Source organism: Ciconia boyciana, chromosome 8 (assembly GCF_034638445.1).
Source record: "Ciconia boyciana chromosome 8, ASM3463844v1, whole genome shotgun sequence".
In the NCBI taxonomy this organism is placed as follows: domain Eukaryota; kingdom Metazoa; phylum Chordata; class Aves; order Ciconiiformes; family Ciconiidae; genus Ciconia; species Ciconia boyciana.
In genome coordinates, this window is record NC_132941.1 from 64,205,649 (window position 1) to 64,227,637 (window position 21,989).

The 21,989-nt window shown below is 38.9% G+C and overlaps 1 protein-coding gene across 3 annotated transcripts in view; it reads left to right on the forward strand.

Moving 5' to 3' along the window:
• Positions 1-21,989, forward strand: part of DOCK1 (dedicator of cytokinesis 1) — a 323,303-nt gene that overhangs the window by 43,726 nt on the left and 257,588 nt on the right. For 2 of the 3 annotated variants that reach the window (XM_072871685.1, XM_072871687.1), the window contains 12 exons: positions 960-1,117; positions 1,679-1,760; positions 2,198-2,333; positions 2,688-2,760; positions 5,283-5,425; positions 7,986-8,111; positions 9,529-9,653; positions 9,971-10,069; positions 11,261-11,333; positions 12,575-12,678; positions 13,154-13,337; positions 19,463-19,560. In XM_072871685.1, the coding sequence (XP_072727786.1) occupies positions 960-1,117; positions 1,679-1,760; positions 2,198-2,333; positions 2,688-2,760; positions 5,283-5,425; positions 7,986-8,111; positions 9,529-9,653; positions 9,971-10,069; positions 11,261-11,333; positions 12,575-12,678; positions 13,154-13,337; positions 19,463-19,560 (1,401 nt within the window). The remainder of the gene's footprint in view (positions 1-959; positions 1,118-1,678; positions 1,761-2,197; positions 2,334-2,687; positions 2,761-5,282; positions 5,426-7,985; positions 8,112-9,528; positions 9,654-9,970; positions 10,070-11,260; positions 11,334-12,574; positions 12,679-13,153; positions 13,338-19,462; positions 19,561-21,989) is intronic. The other variant, XM_072871686.1, reaches the window with a different exon arrangement.

Genomic DNA, 21,989 nt, shown 5'->3' on the forward strand with positions numbered 1-21,989 from the left:
CTACATTTGTAGGTTAATAACAGAAACGTGTATGTAGCAGGTTTGTATGTTAGTTTGTCATGAGAGTTTATTTTTAAGAATCAAATAGAATGTCCTCATTATGTTTGTATGATTTCTGTACGCCAATCCTGAAAATTTGTTTGTTGAAATACAGGAGGCAAATTTTAAGACATTCTCAGACTTGAATAGTCAGCTTCTTTGCAATTCAAATCCTTATTTTTAAAAGGAAGAACATTTCTGTTGTAAGGAGTCCTGCCCGTGTCAGCAGCAGCTAGTGGAGCATGGTATTCCTGAGGAGTTGCTCATGGGTGCGTTAGTGCAACTTAATGAGTTACTGCATCCTGTTGAGTTGTAATGGGCCATACATACCCTTGCAGTCCTTACCAAACTTGGTGTAAAAATACACTAGTTTAAACGGGATTTAAACTATTAAATTCTTGCATCCAAAGTTGTTTCTTTGTCCCTGCCTCAGCCAGTTTCCTTTTTGTCCCGTGTGCATTCTTCCCTCTGCCTAGATAAAGTAGTTTGTGGAAAGTTGATGGGCGCTAAAGTCCGAGGGGTAGGTTACCTGTAGAAATGGCACTGTTCTCCCTCCTGTCTTTTTTGGGACCCTGTACCTGTCAGAAAAACATCAGACAAAGCGAAGAACAAACTTGGTTTTTTGCTCAGGTGTATTTGAGGCTCTTTCTTTTCTTCCATTTGTTTAGCTCTCTTTTTAATAAGTGAAAGCTTCCCTTCCCCATCCCCTTCCCCTTCCCTTTTTTTCCTTATGGTGTGACACATCAAGACAGATCCAGAAAATGCAATCTATTGTAAATCCGAATATAAACAAAGATCACAGGAGTACGCACTCAACAGAAAACCCCTCTCCTGTCTGAAAGATTTTAGGAGAGTTTTATAGCAGTTGGATATTGGTTAGGCTAAGTTAAACTGAAGTTTCTTCTGTTCTTGAATTACAGTCTCAGAAACAGAATATCGATATCAACAGACAAGCCAAGTTTGCTGCCACTCCTTCATTTGCTTTATTTGTAAATTTAAAAAATGTAGTCTGTAAAATAGGAGAAGATGCTGAAGTCCTGATGTCTCTGTATGATCCACTGGAATCAAAATTTATCAGGTTAGTGTACTCCTGAGTGTACTCCCTAATCTGTGCTTGCTCAGTTATAGTAGCAGGATGAGAGGGCTTATGAAAGTCAAGTTTCTGTCAAAGGCATAGGAAAGGGTCATCTGGGAAGGAACGGTGCAGCAGCACTTTGTCGTCATGTTCAGCACAGCATCAGGCAAGTCTCGTCACCTTGGGTAGGTTTTGGGGTTGCGCTGTTCCTTATCACGCTGTGCCTGTGGTTCCCCAAGTGCAGAGCTTGAATGAGACGTGAACACACCCGCAAGGCTGCGTGCCCTCGCTTAGCAGCGGCCTTGGCACTCATCTGAGAGTTCGATTTCTACATGCCCTGCTTCCTTAAAGAAATTCGTACGCTTTGTTGCTGAGGAGTTGCTTTCTTTGTATAAATGTTATACACAAAAGGAAATGCCAGCTCTCCACTAAGTAAATATTAATTTGTTTAGGATAAGTAGATTGGGTTTAAAACAGTCTTTTGTAAATTCTGAAGTTGATTTTATATGCCTATACTGAAGGGAGCCATTTAAACATAAAGTCCTCAAAATATTGTTCTTTCAGTGAAAACTACTTGGTGCGATGGTCGAGCTGTGGACTCCCCAAAGATATAGACAGATTGCATAACCTTCGAGCAGTATTCACCGTAAGTGTGTGGGCTTGGGTCAGCTGGCAAATTTTAAAGCACTTGTTTCATAGCTTGTGAATAACTGAGGGACGTAATGATCTGTATGTAAACAGTGTGGAGTTACCTCTGCAGGTAATGGTCCTGGTGAAGGCTCACATGAGACATTTCTCGTGAGTGGCTACCAAAAATTCTCAACACCTGGCTAAAACCAAAGTTGCTCTTTGAAGTTTTAACTTATTAGAAATGATTTGGCCTCCTAAGCAATTAATTTACACAGAAATCAAGATAAGACGTTTAAGTACTGTTACGAAAACTCTTTAGTCTCAGAACAGTTTGCTCTGCTGCTACAGGCTGGCACGGCGAAGGCAAATTCTAAGCAGTAGATCTTTGGCCTACTAAAATGGAACTTAAAATTCAATTATTATAAAGTAATCTGAAGAAACTACTATTTCTAGGACCTGGGCAGCAAAGATCTGAAAAGAGAGAAAATCAGTTTTGTCTGTCAGATTGTGCGAGTGGGCAGAATGGAGCTGAGGGACAACAACACAAGAAAACTAACCTCTGGGCTGCGGCGACCTTTTGGAGTAGCAGGTAACTCTCTGTGCGCTCTATCTCTCTATATCACGTTATATTCTTGCACAGAAAGTTGGGTGTGTGAAACTCCTGTGGGGTTGTATAAACTCAAAATTGTTCCCAGGTCCAGGTTAATCAGACTGATTGCTGTGTTGTAGAGTTTACTGTAGCTTTCAGGACTTGCATTTAGCCGGAGGTGCCAAAGGTTATTTGCAAAATGATGTTATTCTATAGGAAAATTCTGAAACTGCACAGTTGATAACTCCATCCCTCTTCTGAGTCACCATTGCTTCCAGTCCCTCAGGGTATTCCCTCAGCACCCCTCTTCCCATGTTGATCACTTCATTCAGAACACTTCGTTTTTGTTTTCAGTAATGGATGTTACTGACATAATTAACGGAAAAGTTGACGATGAGGACAAACAGCACTTCATACCATTTCAACCGTAAGTAGGGAATAGTTTAAAGAATAAGCAGAAATGAAAGAATTAAGATTTTAAGTTTCTTTTGGGGAAAAACAAAACAAACCAAAAACATTTTAAACTTTTGATTGGAAGAAGTGTTCTGTAGACATTCTGAAGTTAATTTATTTCGGTGTGATATTTTATCTTGAGTAGCACTTACTAATATTTCTTCTTGATAATTTCCCGTTAGTTATAATAGTGATTGCCCCAGAAACTTTTTTTTTAAGTCTTGAATTTAAAGCATGCATTCCCAGTTTTGCAGTCGTGTTTTCTTTTTGTTTAAAGATGCCAGGGTGATAATGTGTAAGAGGTGAAATGCCTAAAATAAGTACATTGCTGGTTTAGCTCTGCCTGGGATTATCTGATAAAGACCAGCTGTGTTACCAGCATCCACTGCAGGTGACTTCTGTGAAATTTGTAATTGATAACGTTTATCTTTTTCTTGGTAGCAGATAAAATTTCATAGTAGGGGCCACAGTAACTGGAGTACAAACAAAAGTTGAGAATTTGAAGGATGGCTTGATATACCTCCTGCAATATCTTCTCATAATCCAACTTGATCATGTGAGACATCTACCAGAAACCTTGGGTATTTTGGTTGGATGGTAAGGGAGAGGAGGTTTCTGCTGCACATACCTGTTATAGCCGGTTCACAGAATCAAGGAGACCAGTCTGCTACGTGGACGTGGTCTTAACTTTTAGTCATCTCAAACTGCAAACCTTTCCACACTGACTCTGAGGTTGCTGATGTGGAGTTTGACAGATACTATTTTACAGTAATTAAATTAGCCAATAGCAAATATGGAGTTAGTGTTCTTTAAAGTACGGACATGTATGAATTTAACGTAATATCAAAGATTGGTTTTGACTTCAAGCCACGAAATCATATTAAGAAGTATGGGTTTAATAGCCTGAATTTTTGTGAATTTGTAGGTATGTGCAGAGAAAGTGCTTTTAGAAGTAAAAGCTTATTAACAGAAGAGAATGTGTGGCAAATACTCTGTTCTGCCCAGAGTTCATAGGGTGGTTTTTTTATTCTGTGAAGTGGGGAGAGGTAGAAGGGATAAGTCAAATGTGCATAAAATACGAATGTGTAGTTTTCCCATTGTGTGAAATGTTAGACTGCCATCTGTTCAAAAAGGCGAAACATAGTTATGTTATCCATTAGTATATTAATCAAGAAATTTAGCTATTCAGAGGGCTTTTAATAATATTAAAGCAAAAAAAAAGCTTGAAATAATGTAATCGCAAATTAACTTTATTTTGGAAAATAGGCTTAATTCAGGAAGCCCTTGTGGTTTGAAGATGTAGGGCTATTGAGAGGACTGCAAGGTCTGCAGGTGCTGTAGGGAGCGGAGCAGGTGTGTGCCTCATGTCTGAAACGGTTTTGTTTGTATGCAGCAGTGTTGCTGGAGTGGTGTGGAGGGTGTTAATGTGAAAATCAGAAGTACCATTCCATTTTTCAAGGAAAATGGGGTTTTAGGGAAGAGTGTGTTCATGATATGTTTATTGTGTGGTAAACAATAGCAAGCTTATTTTTTAGTGAGTGTGGAAGTATGCAATGAAAATGAATCTTTGTGTATCAAAGTGGATGCTAATGGAACATCTAGTTTTCTGCTCCATGAACACTGATTTATTTTTTCTGTATATATAAATCAGCTTTTTGAAAAGATGTACAATGTGATTTTTTTTGCACTAAATTAAAACATTCTTCTGAAAAAGTATACTCCAAAGAGTGTGAATAATGTGAAAACACGCAATGAATGCTGGTGTCAGTATTTCCATCGTAGACTTAGGCTGTATATATGAGCCACATTTTTCTTCTCATTCCATGCTTTGCTTCTGTTGTACCACATGCGGTTCTGTTTTCATATCTTTGTTTGTATTCATTCACTAGCCACCAACACAATGGCTGTCAAAAGCACTTGCAAGATTACTTAAATGACACCTAATGCTGCTGTTTATTTATAGTTTCCATCTTTTCATTTATTCATCAAGTTTAACAGAACGTTTGGATTATCTGCTTTTCTTCTCCTGTGCCATTTCTGTGAGATTTACGGTAGCTTTTCCTTCGGACGGTATGCACTGCTGCTTAACCTGTGGAACGGCAGAAGTGACCCTGGAGGTGTTGCAGGGCCAGTCTGCTATGTATATATTAAAGAGAAAACTGCCTGTATAGGTTTTCACTGCTTAACAGGGGATTCTCAGGTGGGAGACATCCTTCCTGTCCTCACAAAGTGTTACTGGGGCCTGTGCATGCATGTCCCTGAAGGGAGAAGTAACAACGCAAGTGTGCTGTACTTCTCTGTGGTAGATCAGCGTTCTTCTGATTAATGATCTTCCTCTGTCTTTCTTGTTACCTTTCCTGTCCTTTGTCTTGCGTTGACTAATAAATACTCTTCGTCACAACTATGATATGATCTTTTGTGTTCCCTTGTTACTGTGACTTCTGGTTTTCTGTGACCCTTTGTTTCCTGGTGTTGGTCGTCATGTGCATCCTCCAGGCTAGCGTTGGATGACGCCATTCGACACAAGCAGCTGAACATATCATCCCGTTTTTCACCCAGGGTGGCAGGGGAGAATGATTTCCTTCAGACTGTTATAAACAAAGTGATTGCTGCTAAAGAAGTTAACCACAAGGGTCAGGGTATGTACTGTTCTTTATATACACCGGTGTACCTAAAACTGCTCATCGCTTGATTTGCAACATGTGATGATTTTAATTTTGGAATCAAGGGTGCATAATATTACCTTCACTTGTTCACTGCCATGTGGTGACAGAAAATGTGTTTGCGCGGTTTGTTCCCCCTCTTCCCCATCCTTCAGGGCTCATTCTGCTGTTCCCCCCAGCCCCACACCTTTCCCCCCTGCCCCGTGTTAACCCTGCAGGTTATCTGTCCTTTCTCCGCCTTGTCCATCGCTTGGACGTCTTTATATCTCTGTACTGGGAACGATGACTCAGGGAGTCGGCTCTCATGCCCTTGAGCTGCGGACTTTGGCCTCCTCACATTGAAGGAAGGGATATTCTCTTCCTTCCCTTCCTTCGCCTTATTTTTCCGCTTCGCAGCTGTGCTCGCAGCACTTGGCTCCCTCTCAAGAAGACCAGGGCATTGCTCCCGCCAGCACTGCGCCCGCCTGAGCTCGGAGGTGGTAAGGATGGAGCCAGAGCAAGGCCACCCCGCTGATACCTTGTCCTGCCGGCTGCTCGGGTCGCTGTTCGTAACTCAGCGTATGCTCTGTTGATGTGAAACTGAGTTCGCTTCCAAAGTCTGGGGTTTTGGTGGTTTTTTCTTTTCTTTTTTTTTTTTTTGGTGTGTGTGTTTCCCCCCCCCCCCCCCCCCCCTAATTTTTTAATGCAACACTTCATGATCATAATGTGTCTACCAGTTAAAAAGTGAATTGTGTGATGGCTCAGTTACTACTGGACTAGCTTCAATATTTTTTTGGGGGGAGTCTGGATTAGTATACTATTAGGCAGGCTAATGCTGAGTTTCCACCTGACACTATATGTGTGAGTATCTGAATCACTCGTAGGGGGTATCTGAACAAAAGACCCAAGGAAAATGATATCTTTTTTGCTGTTTTTAAAAATTAATTAATAGCAAATAAAATCTAAGTAAACTTTTAAAATTATCCATTATCTGAAGAGGAAAACTTAGATCTGCTTTTCCCCCGTTTTCACCTGCAGCCAGTGTGTATCGGAAAGGAGGAAACATTTCAGCTGCTTTGATTCACTTCAGATTCTTTCCCTAAGAAAGGCGCCCAAGCAAACAGAAAAGGATTAAGAGTTGTTGCTTGGCCAGTCAGTGTAGGTACAGTTACTATTTAATGAAATAGCAGCTGTTAGAACCATCTCTGGCAACAAGTCAGCATATAGCCTTTTATAAGAGATTTTTAACAGAAGAGAAAGCTAGCTGCCAAATACGTACAAAATGAATGCGTAGTTAATTGTGTGTGTAACAGGATAACCCACAATTTGTTTCATAGATGAATATTTTTGGGGTATTTTTCATAGATTTTAATTTTAGGATTTTCTTCTGCAAATTGCTGCTGTAATTATTTCGTGGTTAAACTTGATTGCCAGTCACTTTAACAAGTGGGTAAGACTTCTTTTCCCCCCTCCAGCTTTGGTATCTTTCTTTTTCCTGTAACAAGTGTGCCTGATGTTAGTTGGCAAGCAGCAGCTTTTTAGTGGCGCCTTCTGCTACTGAAGAGAAACGTGTCAACTGTGTAAAGCTGATGCTGTGGATTTCTTTGTGCTCAGTGCAGTAAAAACAACTTGTGGGAGTGGTGGTGATGAATCAGTTCAGGGTACATATCTGCTGTTGGTGCTGGCTTTATTGGCATCTCGATATTGGTTGGTTGTAATACTTCAGTTTTTCCATTCAACATTGCCACTTCTCTTTCTTCTTGTGGAAGAGAAACGTTTCATTAGAAAGAACTTATGAGAGTTCAAAGGAGAGATGAAAGCTTGAGGCAGTTCTGCTAATGGCTTAGTAACTATATTTCCACGATACCCTTTGTGGAAGACTTGGGTGACGAGAGCAGTCTAGTTCTCCAAGTTCTGTGAGGAGGAGGGATTCTTCTGGGGTCACTCCGGCTTCGTGCCAAGGGCACAGTAGGCTTGCTTCCATTTTCACAGCCCAGACTTCAGTGGGTCCAGCTGATAACCAAGGATTTCCTTCTTCCAGTTTATGTTTCTGGTGCTGCTAAGCTGTTTTTCTTCGGAATGGAAACCTGTTCTATTGAAATTTTTAGGCTGTGAATAACATTTTTGGCTTTAGTAAGCCTGTGCATGGGAAGCTGTATGCATCTGGTTTGAACATCTGCCTAACTCCTCCCTATGAAGACACCTTCTAGATGGTATTGCTGCAAAGTGCACAATACAAAGGCCCAAATCCTTATCTTGCACAGATTTCCAGTTTCTCAGGTTTTTTATTAGCCAGTCATCTTCCAGGTGAGGATTTTTATACAGTTTTCCAGAAAGTTTTACATAATCAGACATACTTATGTGTGCTGTACTCATGTATCTGCTTGAAGCGGTGGGAACTTTTTTAGTTTTTAAAAATACTTTGTAAAGTGTATTTTTTGTAAATGAAGAGCGGTTACCCTAATGTATGTTCTTACATTTTAGAATGTGTAAAAAGAAATCTTTAGTAAGTAGGAAAAGAAACACCAGTTTAATAACTGTGGTTTTTACACAACAGGTTTGTGGGTGACTTTGAAACTTCTTCCAGGAGATATTCATCAGATTAGGAAAGAGTTTCCACACTTAGTGGATAGGTCAACAGCTGTGGCTCGGAAAATGGGGTTTCCTGAGATTATTATGCCTGGTAAGCCGTTGTGTGAATTAATGCTGCTTTGTTATATTTTAACCTTCTTCAAATATCTGTATGTGTGGAAGCTTTGGGGAAAATAAAAGATGCATTTGAGCTGTGGGATACATTACAAATAATGGATCGTCAAAGGATTTCATCTCATTTAAAATAAACGTAAAATACTTTGGTAATACCTGCTACATGTGCTGCATAAATAAATAAAACTAACCACCCCCCCAAAAGATGTGGTATCACAGTGACAGTGGAAATTCTCCTCTTTCTCCAGTGAAGAAAAATGTATACAAAGTAAATGCTTCATATTCTCTCCCTAGCAAGGACATATGTAAAACTTATATCCTGTGACGAATCCAAACCAGAAAGATTTTTCAGAGGAACAGGCTTGATTTAGAGATATGCAAGTCTCTTAGGGTTTGTACTAGATTTGGATAATGTATATGAAAGAAAGCCATATTGTCTTTTTTTTAATATGCGTATTCTGTGGATGTTCAATTCTGGTGTTTACAAAGAACCCCCCCCAAAATGTGGTGCTTCTCAAAATAAAAATTGCCATAAGTAACAGACTACAGAAAAAACCCTGCAATGTCCTTTTTCAGATTGATGGGCTCTGGAGGATCCATTAGATATTTTCAAAAACCATCCCATTTCCAGCTCTCCCTGTGGTTGCTGACTGTGCGTTTGTCAGTTGTTTTGCTAGATACCCAGTATGGTATACGTGCCTCAAGCACCTCTGCTTGTTGTGATCGTATGTTGGCACGTAAACCATCTGCCTCATGAAATTATTGGAAATCCCGTTTCCACAATTCATTTTCAAAATTTCAATTGAATTGGGGTGTAGTTGAAGACCATTTTTAGACATAAAGCTAAATACAACCCTCCCCTGCAACCCTCAAGCCAGCAAAAACATCAAACCACTTCCTGATGTAACAAGTTAAACAGACCTCTGTAGGCTGTTTAAATATTTTTAAATTGCAAAATATCTGTGTATGGGATAAATTAATGACTGTGTTGAAATTCATCCTTTCAAATTAATAATGAAAGAAGTTGTGTTAAAAAAAAGTTATATGAAGTGATATGAGTACATGATTTTAATGATGATGTGGTATTCTTTCAGTCCAGAAAGATTGTGTGATTTTTTTGTTTGTTTCTTTCTTTGCTAGATTCAGCTTGCTGCACCGTGAGTTGATAGTTCAGACTTTAGAAGTCTTAGCAGAATTTTAGCTAAACAGCTATTTTCAGTACTACTAGTTTTGAATGTTCAAGATACCACGGCTTTTAAATGCTTTGCCATGTATAGGTACGATTGCTGTTACAAAAGTGGGTTGGTCATTGTTTCTATGCATCATTGGTTTCACAAATGCATAGGTATACTGTGAAAATGGCTAAGAACTTTGTGCTTTGCTTTTTCTTTTAGGTGATGTTCGTAATGACATCTATGTAACATTGGTTCAGGGAGATTTTGACAAAGGCAGTAAAACAACAGCAAAGAATGTAGAAGTTACAGTATCTGTTTATGATGAAGATGGCAAAAGATTAGAGGTATTAAAGTATTTAACAGCTGGGGTTTTTTGATTTTTGATACATATCTGTTTAAGCCTTTTCAACATCTTTCTCTATATTTGTCAACTTAAGTCCCTATTTTTATTTACAACAAAATTTTCTCCTTTGTCATAACTAAATACATCTTGCCGTATCGGTGCATGCGCTTTGATACTCATTTCATGAGGAGCTCTGAGCATGAGCCATTCTGTCTTATTTTGACCTACTTCACTAATTTTTTGTTTGTTTGCTTATTTGAATGAAAAAGTGGAGTTAAGATAGACATAAACATTTTCGTTTTTGTTTGTGTTTTCAAGAGTGTTATTTTTCCTGGCGCTGGTGATGAAGCCATCTCAGAGTACAAGTCAGTAATATATTACCAAGTAAAGCAGCCTCGCTGGTTTGAGACTGTAAAGGTATATAAACTGTTACAATAACTTCCTCTGTGTGGGTTAATATGCAATTAATACAGGTTTCAGTGGAAAGCCTTGAGAAACAAAACTAGGGAAATTCAATGCTTGTGATCGTGCTTAGCAGAACAAAAGGAATAGCTCTGCTACAGAAGGCTTTCAGAGACTGCTGGAAAATAGATTTGACTTTTATTGCATAATGCGTTTTATTTCATCCTTTTGGTCAAGACGACTGCTACAGGGGCACTCCAACATCTGTTTAGGAGTGGTTTGGAGTGGTTTACTCTATTTCCACGAAGCTGACCTAGAGAAGCAGGATATTAAGGCTTAAAACACAATTGCTGTAGTGTTGAACTCATCAGTGTTTTGGGATCTGTCTGATTGTGCTTTAAGCTTGCTGAATTTGCTTGGGTAATAACATTTTAGTTTAAAGGCCAAGTTTTAATATTACAGAGGAGGCTGATGTTAGCTTTATAAAATGTATTCTGTCTAGCTGTAGTCAGTGGGAGCAGTGTATGTGTACTGAGAAGGGACTTACGGTTACTCCTCAGGCCGTTGTTTTAAGTCCAAAGGTGCTCTTGTTGCATCTGTAGGCAGAAAGTGGCTGCTAGGGAATGGCAGAAACTTAGACGTGGTGTTGGGGAGCAGCGTATAGCACAGAGCCTGAATGTGGGTGTGATTAAGAAAATACGACTGCTCTAGCAAAAATACTGGGGGAAAAGAGCATTCGTTCCATCTCTGCACATGGGTTACATGTGGATCAGAGATACTCTAATAGTGTATGTAGTACAAGTGTTGCATACATAACGGATATGTTCAGAATTTTTGCTTTGCTGCTGTTGATAATCAAGTTCACCTCTACCAGTCAACCTCAAGAGGGGCTCATTCCTGAGCTGGGTGGAGTGGTAGGGGGGAGGCTTTGAGGTTACAGCCCAACATCTGAAGTTGCAGGTCTTGTTGGGTAGCTTAAAAGGCTTGCTTCATTCCTTCTCTCTTTCTTGGTGCAAGAATTGGCAATTTTCCCGGAGAATCTATAACGTTTCAAGGTCTTCTATGGCAAAATGAAGCTGGTACTTAACTGAAAGAGCCAAGCATATTGTTGAAAGGTGTCTAGATGCGATCTGGTAGGGGTTGATGATGTTTGAAGATACTGTACTGACTGTTTTCTTTCTCCGTCCTCTTTCCCAATATGCGAAGGTCGCAATCCCCATTGAAGATGTGAACCGCAGTCATTTAAGGTTCACGTTCCGTCATAGATCGTCACAGGACTGTGAGTAATTCAGCCTTTTCATTATGGTTCTTACCAGTGTCTGGTGCCAAAAGCTGCTGAAACAAGCATAACGTTCCTAATCTGTAATTGACTATTGTCATCACTTTTAGTGCGGGGATAAGTGTGGGTTTTTTTTTTTTTTTTTTTTTTGCCTGCTTATTTTATGTTAGCATCTCACCTTCTTTTTCCCTTTACATCTTCCTCACTCTTACCTATCAACCTCAAGTTCTTCCTTTCCTGCCCATTTATTTCTCCGAGTCAAATAAAAGGGCTGGTGAATAAAGCTTTCAGTTAGCAACTGAAAGGGTTGTGGTATTGTGTATCTTAGAGGTAGGTGGGTAGGGAGTTGTGAAGATATTTAACGACCCCACGTGTGAAATGGGAATGTGAAAGAATTTGCAGTGGTTTTAGCATCAGTAATTGAAGACTTAGCTATTAAGAAACTTGTTTTCTGCTTCTGGTTCTCAGACTGACTTGTGGTTGTTTTGAAGTAATTTTAGTCTAAAAGATATTTGAGAGCTTGTGGTTTTCCTCGGCTTTTCTGTAACGTTGCTGGCAGCTGAGATGCTTTGAGCTGTTAAGGATCAGATCGAGACAGCTAGACATCTTCCATTTGTCAACAGTTGTTTTGTACTACAGCTTGGGGATTTGCCTTGGTTGTGATAATGTTCATTCCATATAGTGATTACAGGGGCTGGCTCTCTTGATAGGAATGCCTTTCTAAATCTGCAGCAATTTTTTTTCTGTAGAATAAATGTGTAGACAAAAGCATTAATCAGGTAGTGTCCACTGGATGCATTCTAAGACATGTAATACTCTTCATGTATACTTACCTGTGTAATATGTAGTACATTACCCCATAGTGGTTATTTAATTGAAGCTGTATATTTTGCAAATTGATCATTAATAAAAGATTTATTTAGTTTAGAGAATGATACTTGCTAATGAAAACAATGTGCCTAAAATCAGTGTCATTAGTGTCAGAATTATGATTGTGCACTACAAATTACTAGAGTCAGAAATATTTTTATGATGACTCAAAAATTTAATTTGTCCACGGTTTAAATATTAATTAGAGGCTGTGCCTTAGGGCTGCAGGGCTTCTTGTACCTTTTCTCCAACTGAGAATCTTTACTGTGGTCATTCATTTATAGGTTATCCGTGTTTTTGAGGTTAGGTGGACTGTCTGCACTAATATCAGATACTTAATTATGCTTTTTTGTTTGTTTGTTTTGTAACAGCCAAAGATAAATCTGAGAAGATATTTGCCCTAGCATTTGTGAAGCTCATGAGATATGATGGAACAACTTTGAGAGATGGAGAACACGACCTTATAGTTTACAAGGTAGAATTTTGAGATACGTTAGTCTTTCCGTAGTAGCTAGCTCAGTGGGAGTACTACTGACTTTTAGTGAATTATTGATACAGAATTGCACAGGAAAATGTTACGGGCTGTTCTGTTAGACCAAGCAACTAAACAGTAAGTACTGTGCAATTTGCATATTTGGCAGATTGATTGTTAAACCTGGAGTATGTTCTACAGGGCACGTTTTAATTTTTAAGGTGCTTGTTACTGAGTTTTTTATATGTGTTTTCATGACCGGGAAAAGTTACTTCTCTAGCCCTTTAAATAGCACATCTTAGCTCTAATCTGTAGACAAGTTAGTGCTAAATTACTGTTGGTAAAGACCCATTGGATAGCTCCATTTCTGGAGCAAACCTATGAAAATCCAGTGTAAATAATAAAATTTTATTATTACCAAGGCTTTTTACTAGATATTTTAAAATTGTTTCATATTGTATTTAAAACGCTACTATAGGCAGAAGCAAAGAAGCTGGAGGATGCCTCGACATATTTAAGTCTGCCATCCACTAAAATAGAATTGGAGGAAAAGGGACACTCTGCAACAGGGAAGAGCATGCAGAACCTCGGAAGCTGCACCATCAGTAAAGACTCTTTCCAGATTTCTACTCTAGTTTGTTCAACAAAACTTACCCAGAATGGTAAGTGGAGTAACTGGGCAGTTGGAGTGGAGTTGTATGTACTGACTTTCCTGCCTTCTCCGTCCCCCTTCCTCTGTGAATGGATGGTGGGTTGTTTGCCACTCAGTCTTAGGTTAAATTGTCTGGATGCAGCAAAAGCACCTCCTGAGTGTGTGTACTCTCCAGCCTTTTCTCTGCCCATGGCCTTTGTTTTGCTTTAGAGAGCAGTATGTGTCTCTAAGAAAACAGAGGAATCCAAATTAAATGAAAGTGGGAATATTGTTTGCCTTTTTATACTGAGGCTTTTATACTGAAGTATGCTGAAAACAGGCTCTGTGGCATTTTACCTCTCCGTGGGTATGAATAATAGCACGAAGAAAGAGGATGAGTTTGCTTTCAAGAGTAGGTAATATCATGGCTCTGCTGCCAAATAAGCCGTTTTGTGTTATTTCCGAGGTGCAATATCCATATCTTATGCCTGAAGAAAGCTCTGATGTTTTCTTGTGTTGGGCAGAAGGGATGTGAGCATGTGAATGTGTTGCATGGAGGTCACCCTCATGTTCACACATCCTCACGTGAACACAGAGTACCAGGAATGGAATTGGCGTATTTTGTTCCTTTTAAAACTTGCCTCATATACTTTTTCCATGTGTATTTGTCAGCTGGCTGACTGCATCCAAAGGCTGTGGAAAGTAGAGCTGATGGCAGCCACCAAGGCAAATATTTTACATTTCCAGACTGCCCTCTCTGCAATTTTTGTGCTTCGTTGCCATGGAGCAGTCCCTTGTTCTCTTTGCTGCACCAGGAGTAGACTCGGGAGTGTGGGTGGGTCATTGAGATGTGAGTGAGTCATGCCAGGGAAAGGGATCATTCCTTCGTGACTCATGAGAAGGGGAGGAGGGAGGGCTTAGTTCAGATAGATCTGTCAGGAGTTGAGGTTGTGGACGAGGAGGGCTTGGGGAACGGGGGGTGAGTGGGAATAATGATTGGATTGTCATGTCGATGAGTTCTCCTCTGTCCAGGGGGAAAGTTCCTACTCTGGTTCGACTTCGTAGGCAACTCACAATTTTATTGCAGTGTTTTTCAGTGGCATCTCTGTTATAGCACATCCTAGGTGTTTCGTATTCGGAGCACATCAGATTCACTGCAGTCTGGCAGTCTTATAGCCTAAGAGGGTGTTTAGCAAAAAATTCGGCAGTGATTTTGGAATTTCGTAGCAAAGGTGGGATCATAGCTCAGCAGTAACAGAGTGGTTTTGGAGTTTTGTAGAATGCAGAAAGCAGCATGTGGAATTGAGCTGCTGTTTGCTTGTGATATGATTAGTGATTTTTTTTTTTTCCCCTCAGTCTTTCCTAGTGCTTCTTAGTAGTTAGAAGTATTTCACAGTGATCAATATATTGATGTTGCTTTCGCAGAACTATAATTAAAATCAAGATTGAGCGTTGTTTCATGCTTAATTTACATATAATTTGCTTTGAACTTTTGAGCTTTATTTAATGTTACTGTTAATTATGTTGTCTGTGAAACTTTTTCTCAAAGTTGCCAAAGCCTTTTCTCTTTCTTCAAAGAATTTTGACATTATTAAACAAGATCACCATGTATCCTTAAGCAATTTAGAAAAGAAACAAAAAAATTTCATCATTGAATTCCTCCCTCAAGTATCATTTTTCATCTAAAAATTGGCAGCGCTGTTCAGATTATAGTTTCTGAAGCTGATTTTAACTTCTGTAAAATTGTTGGTTAATATTCTTACTTTAACTTTCTTAAAAATAAGTAAGTAAAAATCCATGATTATCTTCATTTACCAAAATGTTGAGCCAAAACATAATTTTCTCCTTTTGGTCATCTATAATAGTTTGTTCTTCACCTTCCATAAGTTATCTTAGAATTGGTTTTAAGGCTTATTTTTAGTAATTCTGACAGTATGTTAATAAATCATATGGCTCTTTCTGCATTGTATTTGATGTTGTAGACTATCCTTTTTGTATATAAGCTCTTTGAACACTCACTTGACTTCAGTTCTCTATGAACAGTAGGTTATTAATGTTGCGTTTCTGTTAGTAATTGATGTCCTTAGCATCTGAAAAGTCTCCAAAAAGGCAAACTTGGCCACTGGTAAGACTTCAGCTATTTTCTTTGAGAGAAAGTGATAGTATGAAGTACCTACTTAGTTAACATTTGAGCATTTGTTAGTGATTTGTGGCAGAATATATTATAGCAACACATTTCCTGGCCTTTTCTTAGATTTTTGCATTTAATTTTGAGGAAGAGTGGCAATGAAAGCCAATGAGGAGGACCATCCAAAATAAGCAAAAAACCCCCAACCTCAGGAATCGGCGAGAAGGTCAGCTCTTGGAGGCATCAGAAGTTGCTGTTCATCATTTTGCCTCTTGGCCAGATTCTCCTCCTTTGCCATCTGAGGCAGAAGAGAATGTTCTTCCTCCCATATCCACAGGACTACGGCAGCACATGCCTTTATTTTTATTGTACTCTCAAGACTTTGTGTAACAAATATGTCCTTTATGGACTGAAGAAACACTTTGACATAAACATCAAGTGCATTTTTATGTAATGAAATAGAGCTTCTATATTAAAACTCTGGAATTTAAGAATTGATATGAAACTGTATCAAACTAGAGATGTGTGTGTTGAAGTCGTGACTGGCAATGCTGCTCTCACCTGATGTATTAACAGGCGATGTGGCACTGGGTCCCCACCTTCTCTAGGGGTGGTTGACTCTTTGATACCTCACACTTGCTTTGCTACTGCTTACAAGTTGTGGGGCACTGAATGCATCAGCAGACACCCTGAGTTTGTGGGATTTTTTGTTTTGTTTTTGTTTTTTATTGGTTTTCTTGGAGTTTGTTGTTTTGTTTTTTTTTAAAGTCAGAAGTGAGAAATTTGATCCCATATGTTATGGGATATCTGCTTGCAGTTGATAACATCTCAGTGTGTGTGTCTCAGGTGGGGAATGTTGGGCCTTCTGTTCTTAGGGTAAATGGATAGCAAGGTCTGTTTTGAATCTGTTCCTGATGTCATGTCCAGCTCAGGGTTGTGCATTGATTTTTGTCTTCCTTTTTCTGAGTAGCTTGTTGAGCTATGACCAACTGAGGTCTTGTTTTCTCCTGCATAGGCAAGGCAGTTTTGGTATTTGAATCTTCTTTTTCGGTCAACTAGAAGCTGGAGATACCAGGAAATACGGAAGGAGGGGCAACATGGCATCAAAAGCGACATCCCCCTCTACATGAAGACTGCCTGTGGACAGTAAAACTTAGCAGTGCCTCTTACAGGGCTATCAAGATGGATATCCTTTTATTATCAGGGTGATGGGAATAGAACTGAAATTGCATTAATGGGCTTGCTGGAAAATTTTTCTGATTACCAGTAGCCAGAGAGCTGTCTAGTGTTCAACCCGTGTATTTGCTGTTGTGAAGCATCCAGGGTGTCTGTATGGCTTATTCAAAGTATTTCTAAGTTTTCTTTTCTGCCTGAAGGTCTCAAACCTCTAGGTAATAGTGGCTGTTACTGATCTGGAGTCAAGACTTCGAGGAACCAAGTTGACTAGGCTTTCAGAAAACAGTTGAGAGGAATTTTACTTAGTCATTCAGCACAACTGATGATTTAAAAAAAAAAAAAAAAGCAATACACGATATGACAAATTCAGGTGCTACAGTGGCATAAAAATGAAGATGTAAATACAGAATTAAAACAAGTCATAAAGAGTGGAAAATCAAATGCTTAAAGTCACAGAGGGAAGATTATTTCAAAGAACACATTAGAGTGGAAATATTACCTAACTTGAATTCAGTGGCTGGGCTTTGAGAAAAGTTTGGGTATCTCTGTAGGGAAACCTTTGCGTAGATACAGGTCAAGGAAAGTATATAACCAGGAAGTTGGACCATTTGATTCCAACTGCTAAATACAGTGTAAAAGAAAATCTTCATATAGTCAATATAATCATAAATGGCTTTAACCCAAATAAAGTAAAGTTGCTATTGGCTACTTGGCAGGCTAGATGTTTGTTCTAACCCTTTGCAATTGAAAATCCTCGTTCTGTCTTCTTCCTCTGGTATTTTCTGATCACATAAATTTCACTTGACCTAGGACGACTACAGTATCACTGTTTACTATAGGCTAAAATACTGGTTTAGATTCTTACCCTGCTCTACGTACTGTATTATTTTATACCTAGACCAATTGAAAGAGTAGGAGTAACTGACTGACTGGTACTTTGCTGGGGTTAATGCTTGCAGTAACAGAGTCAATGCACATTTTTACTGTACTCTGTAACTTATTTTTCTCTTTCTGGTAGTTGGACTGCATTGACATTTTCTGTTCCCATATGTATATTCATTTAGCATTTGCTGTGTCATCACACTGAAAGTACGTGTGGGTTTGTTTTCTTGGGGCAATACACGATGCCATTCAGAGGTAGTCTGTGGGCTGGCTTTTGTTCAGATCATTTCTTTTGTCAAGCTGGTGCCTTTTTAGAAGTCAGACTGAAACGAAATTCAGTTGTGGATAGCTGATATAAACATATTCATGAAACCCCTTGGATAACTCATGGAGGCAGCTTTACTTCTCTTCCAGAAGTACTTTTTCTGTTAATGTTGAGCTTCTAAGACTATGGTTTCAGCCTATAGACTCCTTATAGGATATATTAAAAATATTAAAAATTTTAAAAATTGAGGGCTTGGATTGTTCAAAGCTATAATGTAGTAAAATGTTCTTGACTTCTACTCTCAAAGAGATGATAAAAAGGCTTGGTTTGAGTGCTGCTCAGAGGGGAATCTATCCCAAGGAGAACTGCAGTCCATTCCACTAGAAGTAATTTTATTTATTGCTTAGCATGAAAGATTTTGGGGAAGGTGTAGCAGCTGCTCTGGGTTTCCGCATATAATTTCCAGAATATACTTTGCAGATGCATGCCTTGGTAAACATTTTGTTGGTTGCTTTGGAAGTTTGAATAAAAGAAGTGAGGGGCTATTGGTTGGGGGAAGCCATCTGTCCTTACTGTTTAAGAGTTACATTGGGCAGAATTCACATAATGTTAACCGTATTGGGGGGAGGCAAAGTGCAGTAGTAATCCAGTGGCTAAACTGAAGGTGGACAGTCTTTAAAATCTCCGATTTGTCTCTCTTTAGGGGCTTCTACTGAGGATGACTTACGGATAGTTTGTTTTGTGCTGAAAACTGACTTCTAATGGAGCAGGGAGGGATTTTTTTTCCTGATTGAAATGAAAAATTTCCTGAATTCCTGATGCTAGTTTGGCTAAGGCAGGATGAGCTTGGGGTTTTGTGTTTGTGGGCAATTTGGGTCACATCTCAACAAATGCTAGGGTGGGTTTCACTTACTGGTGCTCCAGTGTGGTGGTTAATATTTACCAGAGCGCTTATTTATGGGGGAACCCCAATTGTGAGTTGCCTCGTGAGAAGTTTTCCTTAAAGGAAACTGAAAAATGGTGTTGTGGCTCTTTATGACTAATAAAAAAGAGAGAGCTTGCCTTCTGTATTCCCTTATTTATCAGTGAATGCTAAAGTGACACGATCTTAATAGTGAGATGTAGAATTTGGGGACAAGACCGTTTGCAGTTGATTTGTTTCGTTATCTTGTCTGTACCCTAGCTCTCCACCACTTGGAAGCAACCAAGAAATTTTGGGGCATTATGAGTTATTAAGCAGACAGCTTTCCACAGAATTAGCTTAGTTTGCAACTGTTTGCCTCGCATCGTGCCTTATTTTCTTTTCAGTTTATTCAGTGAGAGCAAAGAAGCTAGAAACATTAATGCTGGAAGAGTCACGGCCCTGTAGATATGACTGTGTTGGTGGCTGACTAATTTCATTTTGGCATCTTTTTCTAAACACACAACTGTAGTGTACAACAAATTAAAACTGAGGGATCAGACTTTCTTGGCCTAGATTATAATGCTGACATTTCAAAAGCAGTCTGCTTTTTTGAAAGCCTTTCAGAATTCTTTCATGATAGAAGTAGCGCACTAGGTTTCTGCAGTGTCAGAGGCATACTAGAAACATACGTTGTTGTCCAGTGAAAACGGCTGACCTATGGAAGTAAACCTATTTGTCCTGTTACGGGGTGTGAGTGAAAGTAAATATCCTGCATGATACAATTGTTTTTCTTATTCCTAGTTGATCTCTTGGGACTTCTGAAATGGCGATCTAACACAAACCTGTTGCAGCAGAATTTGAAGCAGCTGATGAAAGTTGATGGTGGTGAAGTGGTTAAGGTAACAAATTAACTTCTTCAAAAATAAATTTGCTATCATAATTTTGCTGAATCTCATATTTTGAGGTATTCATATCTTTGTGTCCCCCCCTTACTGCACGCACTTGCACATTAAATTGTAACCAGGTATTTCTCAGCGTTCAGGATGCTAATGCCCTTCTCCCTGCCCTCAAAGAACATTTCAGATGTTGAGTACTGGTAAAACACATGTAAAATGCAAATTTCTGAAAATGTAGGTGGTTTTTTTTTTTTAGCACTTCAGTGAATTTTTATATACAGGTACATGAAGGCAAAGGGTGTTTTTCTTTGCAAGATTAAAATATCTTGGAATTCTTACATGGTGATATTAAATGTATTTTTAATATATGGATGTGGAATGCAATCCTACTGTGTGCTGCTGATGTTTTTTTTTTAAAAAAACAACATTTCTCCTGAAAATATTTAGCTGAGCCAAGTTATTTACATTTTCCAAGGCCACTGAGTGATGGTAGAGACCTACATAAAGACAGATTTAGCTGTGGAAAAGAGTAGGCTGGGACTTTATTGAATGTGTTGTAATAAATCAAATCTAAAAGAGTGTCAAAAGATGTAATGTATTGGGGACAGATGACCCTTAAGGGCCTCTAGTGTTGTTTTCTTACTTCAGTGGATTTTAATTTAGTTAATAGAAGCATAATGAATTCCTCATCTTGAAGTAACTTAAAACATCTCAGACTGCTGATATTGTCCTTTATTGAGTAGGGTGAAAGTAGTATCTCGCATGATTTGTTTTTCACAAAGATTCTACCTGCTGCTGTTTTGTCGTGGATCATTTGATAGCTAGAAACCTGACACTGATATTCGCTTCTGCCAAGCATTGTCATAGTTCTGTCATTTGTAATTTTCCTTCTTCTCCAAACAGCATCAGAGCGCGTACAGCAGATTACTGCCTGATGGATATTGGTGATTTTAGAATCACTGGAATGCAGCACAAATGAGGTTTAAGTAAAAGCAATATCGGAGCGAGTTCTCCAGTTAGCACACGCTCACCCCTCCCTGCACTGGTGCAGGGCTCGTACGAAATCATACTCCCTTCTCCCTGTTGCATAGGGATCTGAGCAGAACTTGATTTATGCATAGGACGGAAGAGTGAATGTTTAATATTGCTCTCTTCGCCATTTTTAGTCTTTTTTTAGAAGACCGTTGTTTACATTATCCATCTGTTACAGCAACGTTCAGAAAAACTGTGTGTAGACTGCTCTGTTGCATGTTCATAATATCTAGTTTGTAACTGTTCCTTTGTATTCTTTCAGCTTTTTTTTGTCCTTCATGTTTTTAAATGGTACAGGCTATGTATATTACAAAAACTACGCATTTGATAAAACATATTCAAATTTTCTGTTAAACTATTTCTGTTTTTTTTTAAACTCCAGTAAAATACCTCTGCCTACTGGTGTTCATTTATCACTAAGTGGAGATCAGCCAAGATACTAATTCTGTGATTGACTGTTTCAATAGTGTATGGAAACTGTAAATGTTATCTCTCTTTAACAGAGGCTCTGACTCCATTTATGCAGAGAGTCTATAGGATATGAGAATGTAAACTAATAGTCTAGAAATACTAGCTCCCTACCTGAGAAATGTTTTCCTGCCACTTTATACAACAAAAGCATCTATCCTGTATTCTTCTTGCTGTTACATGAAGTCCTTGTGAACAGATTTAAAACTTGAACTCTACTAATGAAAGTCAATTATGAGCTGGATTTCCCCCAGAACTGAAGTCTAAAATCAGCTGCAGACATTCTGGCTTTTCTGGTTTGGGTTGTTTTTTTTTTTTTCCCATCTTCAGATATTAGTAGCATGAACTGTGGCTCCATGTTCACTTGTTTTGAGGAAGTTTGGCATTCAGCAGTGTTTGGTGAGCTGCTAAATGGAGGTTAATTCCTGAGATTTAACTCTGGATTTAGTAGATAGTCTAAGTGAATCATGTTTGATCTAGGAGACTCATTGCATAGATAAAAATTTTTAAGGCAGGAAGGTGGGAGTCAGGCTGTTTCTCCATCGCTTCCACGATGTATATAATATCTCTTTGTAATGGCAGTCTCAGGAATCAATTGCCTTCTGTTTGTTCAGACTTTCTTCCCCAACTATACCTTGTCTCATCTACAAGACAAAAACCATTTTTACTTCATTTGAGACAGACTTGCTGGAACAATCCATGTTGAACCCCTTCTCTCTCAACCAAAACAAACACAGACTGAGGCCCTGATCCATCCTCATTCTGCCTTGGAGGAACCCATGTCGTTTTTGTGTCATCTGGTGGAAGAAAATGCTCAGACACAGAACACCATGCTGATAAAACTGAATGCATTGATGAGTATCTCTGGTCTGTGCATGTACTACTTGTCACTGGGAAGAAATACTGTAATTATACATGCATAAAACAGCTTT